At 35.8% G+C, this 16,973-nt stretch overlaps 2 protein-coding genes across 3 annotated transcripts in view; one reads left to right on the top strand and one right to left on the bottom strand.

Annotated features, from left to right (window-relative positions):
- The first annotated feature begins 195 nt into the window (after positions 1-195).
- On the top strand, positions 196-5,617 carry LOC6038413 (heat shock 70 kDa protein cognate 4). 2 transcript variants are annotated; one of them, XM_001848166.2, is made up of 3 exons: positions 196-330; positions 638-863; positions 3,824-5,617. In XM_001848166.2, exons 2-3 carry the CDS (start codon positions 659-661, stop codon positions 5,557-5,559), a joined length of 1,941 nt encoding a protein of 646 aa, XP_001848218.2. In that variant the 5' UTR covers positions 196-330; positions 638-658; the 3' UTR covers positions 5,560-5,617. The 2 variants fall into 2 exon arrangements, with proteins under 2 accessions (XP_001848218.2, XP_038117519.1); XM_038261591.1 differs by having other exon boundaries at positions 210-332; positions 645-863; positions 3,824-5,559.
- A 5,267-nt stretch (positions 5,618-10,884) lies between these two features.
- LOC6038416 overlaps positions 10,885-16,973 on the bottom strand; it is a 61,376-nt gene continuing 55,287 nt past the window's right edge. Inside the window, exons 6-7 of the mRNA XM_038266322.1 lie at positions 14,498-14,784; positions 10,885-11,271 (exon numbers count right to left, since the gene is read on the bottom strand). Coding sequence (XP_038122250.1) covers positions 11,182-11,271; positions 14,498-14,784 — 377 coding nt within the window. The 3' untranslated portion in view covers positions 10,885-11,181. The remainder of the gene's footprint in view (positions 11,272-14,497; positions 14,785-16,973) is intronic.

Here is a 16,973-nt window from a genome sequence, read left to right as displayed (position 1 = left end):
ATAACTCAGTATCTACAATCTAGGAATTCAAATTAAATTTGAAACCAGTAATCTTCGCATCCGACATCGATGCAACTAATCCCGTCCTGAAAGTGAATGAACATTCTAGAGAAGAAGATCGCGGATCACGAGTTTGCGCGATTTCAGTTTTCCACTTCTCTCTTTCTATCTGTTCCGGACTTTGGGTATTTTAAGCTCAACCGCCACCGCGTTGGCGAATTATTCTTCAGCAAGACATCGAACGGATCAGTTCGTTGAAAAGATATTCAAGTGTGCATTCCTTTAATTTAAGCCAAAAGTGTTACGTAACTGTGCGTAATTATCATTTAGGTGAGTGAAGTGATTTTTGTGAACACGTGTGAAATTTGGCATTTGCTGGGGAATTTTTGACGGTTTTAGATCGGTGTTAATTAGGCTGGCGCTCTTTTCAATTTTAGTTGTGCAGTGACGAGAGTTGTGATATTTCGGAAAAAAATCTAGCTCTTTCGTATTCAATCACGTGATCTAAAAATATCAATTTTTTGCAGTTGCCAACAACGAGTGAAAAAAGTCAAATTCTGTGCGCACATTTCCCACGTGTTTTAAAAATAAATCAAAAGTGCGAGCAATAAAATTAGCTTTCACCCAAAATTTTCAGACAAGTAAAAAAAGCAGAACCATGTCCAAGTCTCCGGCGATCGGTATCGATCTGGGCACGACCTACAGCTGCGTGGGCGTATTCCAGCATGGCAAGGTGGACATTATTGCCAACGACCAGGGCAACCGCACCACGCCGTCCTACGTGGCGTTCACGGACACGGAACGGTTGATCGGGGACGCCGCCAAGAACCAGGTGGCCATGAACCCGAACAACACTATTTTCGGTGAGTGCGATTCGAATTGAACGGTGTTTTTTTCGGACTGGGATTTAAAACCATATTTTAACCTACCATGCGTCTCCACCAAATTCAACAAGCCTTAATTCCATTTATTGTGGCTCCACCAAATTCAACAAGCTTTAATAACGTTTATTGGAGATATTTTGAAAGGTTTGTTAAGTTTGTGCTTCCACGTTGTTACAAGACGTGAATATTTTTCCTATTCCTTCTATTCATTGAAGAGATATAAAATCATCTTTAATAAATGATTGCGAAACAGGACGTCAATGATTTTATTACATAATTGTGTACATTTCGAGAAACACTTGTTTTAGAACAAAAAGTGTCTGCAACTGGCAGCAGCACCAGCATTGGTGCAGATATTTGTTAATGTGTAACAACTTTTTCATTTATTATTTAAAGGAACAAAATTCGAATCGCATGAAATATTACTGCAAAAATACTGAAACCTTGTACATCTGTCCCTCACGTCCACATAAGCCATTTTGCACAATTAGTTTTTTCATATTCCATACAATTTTGAGGGCTGTCCATAGAAAAGTGCTATGGAAACATTCGAAAATCTGTATCTCGAGAAGATATTTTCTGATCGATTTTGTGTCATCGGCAAAGTTGTAGGATGATAAGGACTGTTAAGGAAAAAAATAGCTACACTATCAAAAAAATGTTCATTTTTTTAAATCACTTTATTGTCCAAAACCTATTTTTTTAACAAACTTTACCATACTACTTTTAATTTTTTTTTTGATTTTATGATATAAATGTCTTAGTAGACAAAAAGTGCTAACTATTGGGCTATAGGGCATGACGGACGTTTTATTTTTGACCAAATCATGATTTTTCTAAAAAAAGGGTTTTTTTTTAAAAAAAAGCACACAAACCATTACATATTCCAAAATCATTTTTAGAGTCAAAACTGAGTTCTAAAATTAGAACTACTTTTGTAAAATTAAGATAAATCAAATCAAAAATCAAATTATTCGCTCTACAGCATTGCCTTGGCGTTCTCGATTGCGAGATTCCTACTCGAAACTAGGTGTTCGAAGGCTTGATTGTTGAGGCAATTGCAAACCTCTTTTTAAACCTTAGCTTCCATCCACCCCGGGATTCGAACTGACGACCTTTCGATTGTTAGCCCAACTGCCTACCAGCGACTCCACCGAGACCGGACCCAGGGAGACGACTCCTACACCTGGACTGATCTAACGACCTAACCTTTTTAGGTTAGTCCGGGGCCAACATTTACTTCCCGTCCGACGGAAGGCGTGATCAGACAAATCTCGTCTCGAAAAATGCCACCGGGACCGTCTGGGATCGAACCCAGGCCGACTAGATAAATTGCATCGTTTTTGAGTTCAAGCCATATTTAGGGTAAATTATTTAACAAAATTGTCTTTTTTTATTTTTTAAAAATAGTGCTTGAAAATAATATATTCTAGAGGCTGTGACAATTCTCTATAATTTTCTATTTGGACATTGCTGGTCGGAGTTTTGGTTGCTGAGATAAATCCTTGCAAAGAATGAAAATGACTAAAAATGTATTTTTCTGCCCAATTGACCTTAAATTTTCAATCAATGATATCTTAGGGGGATAAGAACGGACCATATTTAAAATATTTAGAAAAAAAAATACAACAAGATGGCTATAACTAAGAAATCGGTGCACTTCAGCAATATTTACCAAAGATACTTTTTGATTTATATTTAAATTTTACATCAATTTTTTTTGTGCGTTTCAAAAAATCATAAAGGCCGTTGCAAACATTTTTCAAAGTTTATGTCGGCTGCCCCCTTAAAAATTTGTCCGAAAAATCAGAGGGCAAAAAATATGTTTCCAAAATTTTAATGAAAATAGAAGTTAAATCAACTGAAAACAATCTAAAATGCATTTTTCTGCATTGATAATCATATTTAGCATATTTGGGCTGGATCAAACATATCGATGCCAACATTTCAAAAAGCATCATGTACACACCATCCTTTTTGGGAAAAACGCGTTTGAATGTTGAGCATCCTTTTTCAATTCCCATTTTAATATAAAAGCAAAATAAGATGTTCTAATGATAACAAAAGATGAAAAACGTTGCTTTTATTGATAGTTGATCATCCAAATTCAATAGAACATTATTTTCGTAATTTTATTTGAGAAAAACAAACATAACTTCTTTTGAAATCACCAACGTCTATATCACCCTGCTGTCATTGAGGGGGACGCTTTGTTATGATTCGTTTTTCTTCGCCGAATGTACAGGCGCTTTTTTCATGATGCTTTTTTTTCGTCACGAGGTTCATGTAGTCTTTTGTTTGACAGGTTGACAGGGCTATATAAACATGGACTGTTGATGGCAGAGATCTTGTTTATGTTACTTTATTTAAAATCATGATTAAACAGACTTTACTGAAGTAACTTTTGCTCATTTTTGGTGGAGAGGTAGCTTATTAGGAGTACTTTCAGAATATGCAATAACCCAGAAAGTGTCAAAATGTACATGATGCCTTTTGAAATGTTACCGTCGAGTATTTTAATTTTTTTTATGAAATTCCAATGCATTGTACCGCAAAAACTTTTTTTCGCAAAAAATAAAATTTTCGTCAATACCTACATATTTTGAAAACTAAAACAACTAAGACAACTGGACGGGTTTATAATGCATTTTAAAACACTTTTTTCATTCAAATGTTGAAACCATGGCTCGTAAATTAAATTTTTAATCGAGGTACAGATTTTCGAATGTTTTCATGCGAAATTGCTCTTTAGAGTCTTTATTTTAAACTGATTCAAGTGATCTCGGCTAGGATCTCGGCAACTATTGGTCCGGGTAATTGAAAGAAACTGCCATCCCATTTCTAAATTTAGGGAAGGAAAATTTGTTTAAATTTGATCAAAATCCTATTTACTTCAACTAAATTTGTTTTTAAAAATCCTCTATTTTTTTTAATTACAGACGCCAAGCGCCTGATCGGCCGCAAGTTCGATGACGCGACCGTCCAGTCGGACATGAAGCACTGGCCGTTCGAGGTGATCAGCGACGGTGGAAAGCCCAAGCTGAAGGTCGAGTACAAGGGCGAGCACAAGTCGTTCTTCCCGGAGGAGGTGTCTTCGATGGTGCTGACCAAAATGAAGGAAACGGCCGAGGCTTACCTGGGCATCAAGATCGCGAATGCCGTTGTTACGGTTCCGGCTTACTTTAACGACTCGCAGCGTCAGGCCACAAAGGATGCTGGAGCGATCGCTGGGCTGAACGTGCTGCGTATCATCAACGAGCCTACGGCTGCGGCTATCGCCTATGGGCTGGACAAGCAGGGTCATGGCGAGAGAAACGTGCTGATCTTTGATTTGGGCGGTGGAACTTTTGATGTGTCGGTGCTGACCATTGAGGATGGTATCTTTGAGGTCAAGTCTACGGCCGGTGATACTCACTTGGGTGGGGAGGACTTTGACAACCGCATGGTGAGCCACTTTGTGGAGGAGTTCAAGCGCAAGCACAAGAAGGACTTGGCGAGCAACAAGCGCGCGTTGAGACGGTTGAGGACGGCTTGCGAGCGGGCAAAGCGCACGCTGTCGGCTTCGACCCAGGCCAGCATTGAGATTGATTCGCTGTTTGAGGGTATTGACTTTTACACCTCGATCACTCGGGCTCGCTTCGAGGAGCTGAACTCGGACCTGTTCCGCGATACGATGGAACCGGTTTCGAAGGCACTGCGCGATGCCAAGATGGACAAGGGAGCTATTCACGATATTGTGCTGGTTGGAGGATCGACTCGTATTCCGAAGGTGCAGAAGTTGCTGCAGGACTTCTTCAACGGCAAGGAGCTGAACAAGTCGATAAATCCGGATGAAGCTGTCGCTTACGGAGCTGCTGTTCAGGCTGCCATCCTTCAGGGTGATACTTCGGAGGCCGTCCAGGATCTGCTGCTGTTGGATGTGACTCCACTGTCGCTGGGCATTGAAACCGCCGGAGGTGTCATGACCGTACTGATCAAGCGCAACACCACCATTCCAACCAAGCAAACGCAAACCTTTACGACGTACTCGGACAACCAGCCCGGAGTGCTGATCCAGGTGTACGAGGGTGAACGTGCAATGACCAAGGACAACAACCTGCTGGGCAAGTTCGAACTGAGCGGAATTCCTCCGGCGCCACGTGGAGTTCCCCAGATTGAAGTCACCTTCGATCTGGATGCCAACGGTATCATGAACGTGTCGGCCATCGAAAAGTCCACCAACAAGGAGAACCGCATCACCATCACCAACGACAAGGGTCGCCTCAGCAAGGAGGACATCGATCGGATGGTCAACGAAGCGGAAAAATTCCGCAACGAGGACGAGCAGCAGAAGGAGAAGATCACCGCCAAGAACTCGCTCGAGTCGTACTGCTTCAACATGAAGTCCACCATGGAGGATGCCAACCTCAAGGACAAGATCCCGGACGCGGACAAGACGCTGATCATGGACAAGTGCAACGCCACGATCGCCTGGCTGGACGGAAACCAGACCGCCGAGAAGGAAGAGTTTGAGCACAAGCAGAAGGAGCTGGAAGCCGTCTGCAACCCGATCATTCAGAAGCTGTACGCCAGCACTGGTGGAGCTCCCGGTGGAATGCCCGGCGGTATGCCAGGTGCCGGAGCTCCTCCACCACCGTCCGGAGGTGCCGGACCAACCATCGAGGAGGTCGATTAAGGACAGGACAATTCTTTCTCAATAAAAAAACTTGAAAAAACACACTCAATTTAATTAATCCGTTGTTTTTGTTCTCTTTATTTCTGAAACGACATCTCCTGGTTCATCATGAATACACAGCTTCAGAGTTGCTTTTGTTGTTGGATGCTTTTGGGCCACAACACCTGACTTGCTTGACCGACTGACCGTCTTCTTCTTTCGTACAAAAGTAATAATATAGCAACAAATAAGATTATTTTCTTCACATATCGAGTAACACAGCTGATTTCATCCGATGTTTTCCATTGTTTTTTTTTTTGAGTAATTTCCACGCTTTGAACAGATTTCTTTTTTGTCTTTTGGTGATTTTACACATTTTGCTCGCTTCCTCTGTTTGTTTGTATATTTAAGTTTGCCTAATTTAGCTCATGCAACGAACAATCGCTACAAGTTTGCAACATTTTTTTCCCTTATTATGTTCGACAGCCATATTGTTTGTTATCCTTAAACTCTACATACCAGCCAATTTTATTCTAGGATTTTTTTTCTTCATTTTGTTAATTTTAAACCCATTGGGAAGCAATTTAACGACTTTATTTTCTTTTTTGATTTGGTCTAGACTTTGAAGACGAAATTAACGAAATTATTTCCTTTTTCTTTAATTTTATTACAAATATTCATCAGCTAAGCTTAGTTGACTCAACGCACGTGTCTGTGTGTGTGTGTGTATCAACACACCTGTATTTACAGATTTTATTCTTCTATTGTTGTGATGTATTCATAAGTCAATGTCCTTTTCGCCTGTGATTTGCTGTGTGAGATCGTTCCTTTCTAGGGGTTTTCTCCGTCATCGTGTGTGGTTTTTGTGAGCTTGTGTTTCCATTCTTTATTTGCTTTCGTTTTTTTTTCTGGTTGCTACACTTAATCACACACCGTTCAATGCGTTAAATATATCAGTCTATTTTTAACAAGTATGTTTTTGATCGATATATAAAAGAATCTGTTTGTTTTGGTGGATACGCGTGAAATTAACAGTTTAGCTGTTCGCAAGCTGACGATTGTTACTTGAATCATTCAAAAAAGAGTCGAATGTCAATTTATCTTTAAAAATTAAAGAAGGTTACCACACGGAGAAATAACTTTGGTCCTGGTTTCGAGTTTCATGAACGCATGCTCTCGGTTTCGGGAACTGGTTTTTCTCCGGGTATTATATTAAAAATATCATATCACTCAAGACTTACAAAACCGGTTCCCCTGACGATCCGGTTAGCTCCTACAGTGTCTTTACACAGAAAAAAAAATTATGGTAATATTCATCTGGAAATGAAGACAGATTTTGTGTAATTTTTTTCTGATGTAATATTACATCAGAAAACGATGAATTTTCATCAGTTTCTGGTGAATATTTATGAGGTTCACTTTTTTTTATTACTCAAAAAAGAGGTAATATTCACCCTTCCAAATTTTTAACATTCCAAAATTCAACTTGTTTTTGCTGTGTACAGTTTAAAAGTAATTTTATATTACTCAAATAGTTTGCTTATTGAAAAATACGAAGATTAAGCAGTCTATGACGAGATAAGGGCAAAACAGGCCAAGGGCCAATATTACAGGTTCCCTAGGGGATCTCATGGGAGGTTTCAAAAGCGGCCAGAATTGGGTACTAAAGCCCTATGTAATTTTTTAAGTACAACAATAAAAAACACGATTAAAAACCATTTCTGATCACTTTTTTTCATTTTAATGCAAAAAAATATATTGACAAGACAATTTTTTTTCGATGGATCAACTATGGTTCCTTTGGAACGAGCTGTCAAGTAGGACCTTATCTTAAAGTGCCTAATAGAAAGTGGGGACACGAGTAACTGAGAACCCAGCGATTTTCTGTCAAAAAATTGAGCACCTTCAAGATCTTACACATAAGGTGCTTACAATCTTTACTTCGTCCATAGGATTTGTCAAAATATGAACACCTTCCATTTGAACGCTTGGTAAAATTTGAGTGACCAACTGTGAGTGGCATTGCATTTTGAGTGCCTTGTCCCCACTTTCTATTAGGCACTTTACCTTATCTGTCAAGAAAGGCCGCGAAGTTAATTTTTAAAAATTGAGTTAAAAATCAATTTTAAATCCTTGGAGGTCGTTCGAAGGGTCATTGTACTCAGAAAAATAAGCTTTATCGTTTTGAACAATAATATCACAAATTTAAGCTTAATTTTAGGACCCAATTGAAAATTCTTCAAATATTGTACCGAAAAAGCATCTTCAAGAAAATTTCCATTTTTGTTTATTTTTCTTTTTTATTTTTTTAACGAAGATAAAATTATTTGTCAAAAAAATACGGAGTCTAAAACATCTAGTACAAAAAAAAAACTGCTCCTGATCCATCAAGATGTTTATGCATTAATTATGCATTAATCACTTAAACCAATGATTTTGATTTTTGCCCACCTGCTTGTATGGAAACCGTCCGTAGTGTGTCCAGGTCTTTTCTACAGAAATGGCAACTATTCGGCCACGTTTGTTCTAGAAAAACAACAAAATCTCGATTTAGAATGCATGAATCAAATATTGTTTTGTACATGCTGTTTTTGAAAGCGCGTGTATTTATCCAAGTTGGATGTCATTAATTGGAAAACAATATTCCCAAAAACCTTCTTTTTGTACAAACCACGTAGCAAAAAAAAGGGAATTTAACTGCGTGTCAAAGTCATGGTTCAAAGATATTTTGTTTTTTTTTAAAGTGAATTACACGAAATATGGAATATAACGCATCAACAATATATTAACATAAAAAGGATCAATAATTTTAAAGAAATCGTCGATTGAAGAATGAGGGCTAATTGTGTATAATTTATTTATTTTTCTTAATTTTGATTCTTTGAAAGGCTGTATTTCATCCCCAAAAGGTCAGATCGACAATGTAAGAAAAACAAATGTAGAGGCATTTTTTTACTTGATTTAAGATTTTAAATCAAATTTGCAATTGAAAAAACAATTGATATTAAATTAGATATTGTGAACTGTTTTAAAGATAAATCCAACTAATATTATTATTAATTACATACGTTACTTTTTAACCTGTACAAGTCATGACCAAGCTTCTCTGAAATTCGATGATATTTTGGTGATTTAGAGAAAATCTAATTTTACCTCTTTGTTTTTCTTTTATGGGCTGTATCTTGAAATGGTGCTTGGTATCAAAATTTCTCTTGGGTATGATGATAAAATATGATTTTACACCTAATAATAAAGGAAACTTTTAGATTTGTTTTTAAATTAGGCTTCATTTAAAAAAAATTGCATTTTCTGGAATCTAAGATTTATCCAAAAACAAGAATTTTGATAAAATGGTTATTTGCTCAAAACATTTCTTTGTTTGAAAATTCGAAATAAAAAAAATAGTAAACTGTATTCAGAGTGTAACTATTTTTATTCTAGTACAATTTTGCCATCAATCAGAAACACTGTTATAATGATACAAAAATTTAGTTTTGTGATAAAAAATTAAGCATTAAAATACAAAATAAACGCATTTACTAATTTTTTCTGAAACTTTCTGAAACGTTCTTGTTCTGAAACAACTTTACCGAAGAAACCCAATCGATCAGAAAATCCTCTCTCGAGATACGGGTTTTCGAACATTCATATAGCACTTTTTATGGACAGCTACCAAGTTTGGTAGTGACTTGTATTGATAAACCAATGACGCCTAATTTGGGCATAAGAAATCGATGGAATAAGTTTCAAAATCATACAAAAAAAAACATTGAAAAGTCGTTTTTCAAAAACTTATTGAATTGAAAAATGTATAGGTAAATAAGTTGCAATTGGAATTTTTATTTAATTTATGGCTTCTAGAACTGAAAACTAGATTTTTATTTTTGAAGTGTAGTTATAATTCTTAAAATGAACCTTTATAGATTTACTACATGAGTTTTTGGGGTATGAAAAAAAAATCACAACAATTCAAATAACAATCGCCATCGCATAACTGCAAAAAAAACATCGCTGCTCTCCAGTGTAGTGTTTTTACCATAATTATATTGTCACCATGATTATAATAATTGTACCAGTTTACCAGTGCACACAAGCAGCTTCACGATTGATCAAACGAAAAGCTCTTTCCAGTTGCTCACACTCCATCGATGTCAGCCATTTATTTTATTCTTTTCCCACTGAAATGTTCCATCTGGCTGAATGTAACACAAATTTATTGGTGTGTAGCGTTAGCATTCGCGTTTTTTAGAAGTGTCTCTCGGAGACTGCCTAAGGATTAGAAAATGCTACATGTGTTGTGTGTGTTGTGTTTGTGTCTGTATGTGTGTCTTAACGCCTACGCGTATTGATTCCTGTAGGTAAGAGTTAAATCGAATCAGTTTGTGTGTTTTTTTTGTTGCTAAACTTTGTAGTTTTTAGTTGACGGCCTGTAAGAAATTACTTTTTTCTGTTTTAGAAATTCGTGTCAACTGTTACGTAACTCGCAATAGTTCTATTTCATTGTAATGTGTGTTTTCAATTTACTTCATTTGCTAGAGAATATAGAACTTGCCGTTTGTCCTTGGAGCTTTTTGTTACACGCAGAGAAATCCGTTTTGGCAATAACGCAAATATTTGAAAAAGAATTTGAATACCAGATATTTTATAATTCAGTAAAACAAACTGTTTTATCCAATGCCGTATTTTGTACTTAACATAAACTCCAAGGCAAACACCGTTGATGAACTTCAATTTTAGGGCTGTCAAGTTTTGCGTTGCGATCTCTTAATTTGTGAAGAATGCGTTGTACTTTTCTCTCAAATTCTGTCATAAGAATATCGTTTAGTTCTGACTCTATTTTTCAACTCTGTTTTAGCTACACGAAACCTAAACAAAGTAGAACGACTGCAATTAGAACTGGGTTGAGCATTTTTTTTTATTGAGTTTACTCTTTTCCGCATATGCTGAACGTTATTGCTTATGTAGTGGTTTGATAGAATACTGCAAATTTTCTGATATAACTTTTGTTTATTTTCTGTTTTGCTTTGAGTGTGTGTGTTTGTGAGATTAGTAGGATCTGCAAATTTTGTTCAAATATGTTCGTTGGAACCTGGAACTGGGGTTTATTTTCTCCTATCAGTCAACTGATACTATTATAGTTTGTTTTAATATTTTTTTCGGAACGAGATCTAAATCGATTCGATTCACTTTCGGATTTCCATGCTGGTTTGTTTCATCTTTATTTTTTTTTGATTATTTTGGTCTATCGATTGGTTTACCACCTCTCAGCCACAGTAGCATTTTCTCCTCGTATTTTGTCCTGTTTGGTTTTTTTTTATCGCGACTAGTTTTACTTCTTCTTTTTTGTTTTGTAATTACACTATATAAATGTCGTACTTAAGTGATAGTAACTTATCTAAAAATTCCATAAAATGTCTATTCAACAATGATGATAGCCACTAGGTTTGTGTCCTTCGCCAGTGTTTTGATGGTTTTAATGTTTTTGTTTTATGTTGTTTATGGCTCAAGTTGCTTAACTTTCTGTTTGATGTATAAACGTGTTTATGTGTTCGTGTTTGTGTGTATGTGTGTGTGGATTCACATTGGGCTGCACTTGGGTATGAGTTTTGTTTGTTTGTTTGCTTTGCATTACAACAGCTTCTACTATTTTAACAGTTCCGTGGAGCTACAAGGGCCGTCAAAGCCGCCGCACGTACTTTCACTAACAGATCTCTGGCTAAGGATAGGAGAAAACTGGAATGAAATGAAAAAAAAAAGATTGGATTGTGATGCATTTGAGATAGTTTTGGGGAATTTTAAGAATTAGATCTATAGGAATGATTTCCGCATAAACTAACTCGTCGTATTTATCCAACTCGGTAAACTTCGTTGGATAAATGTTCAACTCGTGCTGGAAAAATCATCTTTTTGCAACTTGTTGCATAAACTACTATTTCAGAGATGGTCAAACTTTGTCATGAAATCAATTTTTAGTGGAAATAACTCGAAACGGTACATGATACGGAGATTTGTGTTAGCTTCTTTACGATTGCACATTTATTTTTCATTTAAAAATAATGTCAATATTTTTTTAAGAAACGTGTTTTCTTTGAAAATTGGCAACACTGCCAACTTGTGCCATAGCTCAATGCTGTCACGCTGTCAGTTTCTGTTATCTAACACTTTCCAAAAGATCAACTTTATAAAAACACTTAAGTGGTCACAACTTCAGACACGGTTACCAGATCATCCATCTTTTAGACTCGTTTGGAAGGTTTTCGATTACATATCCAACGATGATGGATCCGGATATAGATTTCAAACAGATAAGTGAGATTCTGCAAAAAATAAGGTTAAAAAGATCATTTTATTGTCTTCCCACAACTTTGCCGAAGACACTAAATCGTTCAGATTATCGTTCTCAAGATTTAGCATTTTTGTGTGGATAGCTGCCAAAATTGTATGAAAATTTGCATGGATGAACTATTGATGCAAAATGACTTCTTTAGTCATAGAAAAAGTACCCACAAAGTTTCATCCAAATAATAATAAAAATAAATAAATAAATTAGCGCCGAAACTTGAAAAATATATAAAAAAATCATATTCTGTGAGCTATTACTTCGAGTCTTACAAAATTTAGAAAATGATCATTCCTTCTTTTGGCTTGGCAGTCATTTAGGCAAAGATCAGAGAACGTTTGTATTGTTGCTTGACCGACGGAAGCTCTGTGTCGAGATTTTTGTTTTGTTTTGAAATACTTTTTTTGATTCAAAATGGTTGGACAGTAAGTAAATTGACTCCATGCGAAGTAGTATTTTATGAACAGAATTTGTAAAAAAAGCGAAACTTAGGGGTGTTGTCAAATAAAAGAGCGTAGTCTGATTCGGATGCAAATCGAGTTTTTTGCTTGTTTTGATGGTATTAACAGCGCCATCAAATTTTAACTTGATCAAAAAATATTGATTTCAACTATGCACTTTTTTGTGCACGATTAAGGTTATACAAATAAAACAAACCTTCCCAAAACAAATTCTGTTCATACAAAATTACTTCAGTGAAATGCGGCGAATCGAGACTACAGTCTAAGTGAGGACATTAGTTTTCAGAGTACTTAAAAGCTTAAAATTTAGAAATTTGTTTGTTTATGTATGTTTTTATATGAAAATATTTAAAATATGATCTGATTTGTTAAAGCATAGTTGAAATAGCTGTCCCTATTCATCCTATATGTCCAGATTTGCCTCAGATGACTGTACATTCGGCTCAAATACAATCCTGCTTTGTTTTGCCTGTGAATAAGGCTCATTTCTGAAGTCTGAGCTTTGATTATTTTTATCAGAAATTTGACCAATTTCTTTCATCCGCAAATAACTATACAAAAACTATTTCATTACACTACTTTTCTCAAGTTGGTTTTATGCAAAATCGTCCAATCTTTCGAATGAAAATGGTTGCGTAATGATAAGTGGTTGCGAACACGGTCAAAATTCAAAATTAAGAGTTAGTTTCCCAAAAACCCTGAAAATTACCCTTGAAAATATAATTTTTGAAATGTTTATCAAAGTCCGATAGAAAGCCCTCACGATTACCTTTCCAACGATATATAACTTTTTGATGTTTGATGTTACATTATTTTGGGAGATATCATTTCTCCAAATTAGGGAATTTTTTCGAAAAAATCCATTGTTGCAAACAAGTTTTTCTTTACAGGTGGCTAACGGCTGACATTTTCATTGGTTCGAAGGTTGTTTTTATGGTTTTTTGGTGCGCCGAATCGAATGAGAACATTGCCGTAACGATTTGAGAACATGTGCATCTAGTGGGACGGTTTCAGCGAGAATTGCTCATATATATACTTGTGCTTGAGTTTCGGCAAATCTCGGGAAAAGAGAAGAGAAAACCCGAAATTTGTGTGAGATAGATACTGAAGACTTGGCAACACTGTCAAAATTAAGGAGCACTGGGTAAATTTGCTAAAAATTGACGTAGGAAATCACCTTGCCTTTTTTTTTGAGAAAATTATCATTAAAATGTAAGGAAAGGTGCAAGAACCCACGGCTGAATTAAGTAAAATTTGAATTTAACTAACATAAAGTTTTATAAAAAAGTTTTTATCTCTTCCTGATTTATTTTAAAGAAATTTTTGGGGGTTTTAGAATAAGACTGTATTATAGCAATTCTAGCTCAAATCAGGAATTTTTCTGGTACTTTTGTACCCGACCCTCTCTGAATTCAACGAAATTTTTTAGAAATGTTATCCTAAGCCTATATAAGCCATTTTTGTGTAAATGGAGTCAATTGTACTCAAAAATGACAGTTGAGAAGGGCGTAAGTTATTTAATTTTTTTTGATTTTGAAATTTAAAAATTACTGTATCTCGAAGCCGTTGCATCGTATAACACGGTCGAAGACAAACTTGTAGGAAATTGGACGGGCTTTCTATGAGATTTTTTCCGGTAAAAATATTTTCGAGACTGAAAAATCAAATCTGTCATTGAAATTGCCAAAAACCACAAAAACCTCATGAGCTCATAGTCCGTGTTCCAGGGAACAACTTTGCCGAAGAGTGCGAAAAGATTCGTCAAATATTAAGAATGTTACAGAATTTATAACACCGCCGCTGTAAACATCATCATTTTCTTCACTCTCTTCTGGCAGCACTTGCAGATTGAAGCAGGAGTCGCGACGCTTATGCAACCAAGCAAGCTGATCCAAAAATAATAATAATAATAATAAAAAAAACACAAAAATGGCTTAAATAGACCTAGGATTACATGTCTAAAAAGTTTCGATGAAATCAGAGAGGGTCGGTTACAAAAGTACATGAAAAATTTCAGATTTGAGCTAGAATTGCTCATCAATTAATGTTTATTCAAATATTTTAATTTTGTTAGCTGAGTTTGAAGAAGATTTGTGCATATTTTAGAAAATAATAATGCTCATTTGAAAAGCTGTTTTAAACCCTGTTTTTTAATTACCTCCTGCGTTTCGTCCACCGACGGCAGCAGGTCGTCGATCGAGTTCGGCGTCATCGGGCTGGGCGTGGTCAGGATCGGTTTGTTCATCGGGCAGGATATCACGTCGCCGATGATGATGTTCGGCTTGATCTTTTGCAGCTGCTGCTGCTCCTGGAGCCGACTCAGGTGCTTCTTCATCTCCTGCCGCAGCTCCTTTTGGTGGATTTCCTGCTCGAACCGCCGCATGCTGTAACTCCGAACCGACGACGTTGTGCTGTGCACCGAAGCTAAACTTGGTCTTCGGGAACCTGAGCCACCCTCACCCAAGGAAGAAACGTCGGAAGAAGAAAAGAAAGAAAGAAAGAAAGAAAGAAAGAAAGAAGAAGAAAAACGATAATCTCGTTGAAAGGATTCCATTCAGGCCGTGTCGTAATCCATTAACGTAAAATTGTAGTAAATGGCGAAGATGGTGTAAGGGTGTGTGTTTGAGTGTGAGAGAGAATTAGTTTGGTATGTAAATATAGGAAGTATACAACGAAAATGCGGCATTCCATAATGGGTGAACACTAAACAGTCAGCCTTCGAATCGACAAATTCAAACACCCCAGAAGCACTTCGAAAGCTGGCTGTAGATGAGTGTGTGACACAAAATATTATGGCGGAATAATTCATTCAGTTGCATCAAAAGTCTGCCGAGTCTGGCTGGAGAGCGGAGCAAGCAGAAGCTGACGGCCGATGAATGCAGCTCGTGAATAGTGATGGGCTTTTTTTATAGGTTTTTAAGAGCAAGCATCACACTTTGCGGGAAAATGAATCAATACTGAAAGCGTGCTGTGATTTTTTATTCCCCATTAAAAGCACAGTTTGAGCACTTGCTGAGCTTTTGAATGATGAATGCTGTTCGCATACATGTACGTATTTTATAACACTTTGAATGCCGCGAGGAAATCTCGGGTTTTATTTAAAGAGTTAATGAAATGAGTATTTATCACATTTTTATTTGTTTTTTTTTTATTTTTCCGGTCTGCTTAGTTTACAACTTCTTGATCTTTACCATTGAAAAGTAAACTATTCGAAACATCATTTAAAAAAACCTCAATTAAAGATAAGTTTAAAATAAAATGTTAAACTCACTAAAAGTGAATTCATCATTCCCAGTTTTACAAAGTGATCCCGTGAGCATATAAGATGATTTTTAGAGTTTGTTTTTTGGGTATATTTAGCTGAAACGGGACACTAATTTTTTCACAATCTATTTCAAAATATTAACCTTTTATTGCTTTTCTTAACTTATCTGGTATTCAGCAATTATTAAAAAAAAATAGAGAATAATGAGCACAGCATTACGCTTCACACAAAATTTGAAAAATGAATCAAGAACCCCAAAAAAAAAATAGTTTTTTTCCATGGAAAGTTAATTCCAATGGAAATTTCAATTAATATATGAAAGCAAAAAATACATTGCTAAAAATTTCAAACACTTGTACAACCGATTGAAAACTATTTACAAAACATTGTACCGTCATCTGAGGCGCATCGAGACACATGGGGCGAATTGGGACAGTTGTTTTAGGTTGGTTGCTGCATAATATTTATACAGTTTTCTGGTTTCTGATAGAAGGCGGGCACATAACAACAAAAATAGTGCATCGTTTTCCAAATTTCAAGCTTTTAAGTGCTCCAAAAACTACTGTCCCTATTTAGACTAAAGTCCCGAATCGCCCCAGTTGACGGTATTACGTTTTGTTACTGCATTAAAATTGCAAATTAATTAATGTTTTGCAAATTCTGGATAGAAGCATAACTGTGATGATGAATTAGCATTTGGCAATACTTTTTATTTAACATTTTTTAAAGGAAGGATAGAAATTTGATTTCTTTTCTCAATTTTGATTTAAATAACAAAACTCAACAATAAAAAATAAGGCATCGGTAAAAAAACATGTGATTCGATTCTCTGAAGATTCGATTATTCAAAATGATTTATTTTCCAAGGCTTTCGGATAATCGAGTCGGGAATGTATTTTTTTATTTATATGTCATGAAAAAGTTTTTAAAATTTTAAAGAAAAATTCATCATTCTCGAAGAAATCCGTTGTAAATATTATGCATGGATTCAAAATGTCTCAAAAAATCAAAAAATCAAAGAAGTTTTAAGAGTAATGAATTGCACATTATACAAAATATATGTTCATACATTGATAAAATTTATCGTATATTTGTAATCATTTTTTAAAAAAATTGTAAAATATTCGAATAAAGATGAAGCACAATGTTTCTAACCTAAAGTAAGTTTTTTTAAAATTCAGTATTGCATAACAAAAACAAACCATGTCTTATTGAAGTTTTAATTTTGATTTGTTTTTGTGTTTCCCCTCCAACAGAGTCGAGGGACGTTAACGTTAAAAATATTTGCATCAATTTAAGAAAAAATATATTCTTTTTAAAGTAAGAAATAACTGGGTATTCAGCTGCAATTAACGGAAAAAATGCAATA

This window comes from Culex quinquefasciatus, chromosome 3, assembly GCF_015732765.1.
Source record: "Culex quinquefasciatus strain JHB chromosome 3, VPISU_Cqui_1.0_pri_paternal, whole genome shotgun sequence".
NCBI lineage: Eukaryota > Metazoa > Arthropoda > Insecta > Diptera > Culicidae > Culex > Culex quinquefasciatus.
The sequence above is the reverse complement of the archived record's forward strand: the minus strand, read 5'-3'. Positions and strand labels throughout refer to the sequence as shown.

Bases quoted from the DNA above. Each gene is read 5' to 3' on its own strand.
- LOC6038413 (XM_001848166.2), top strand. From the start codon at position 659: ATGTCCAAGTCTCCGGCGATCGGTATCGATCTGGGCACGACCTACAGC. The intron at 864-3,823 runs GTGAGTGCGATT...TTTTAATTACAG, and splicing joins CCCGAACAACACTATTTTCG to ACGCCAAGCGCCTGATCGGC.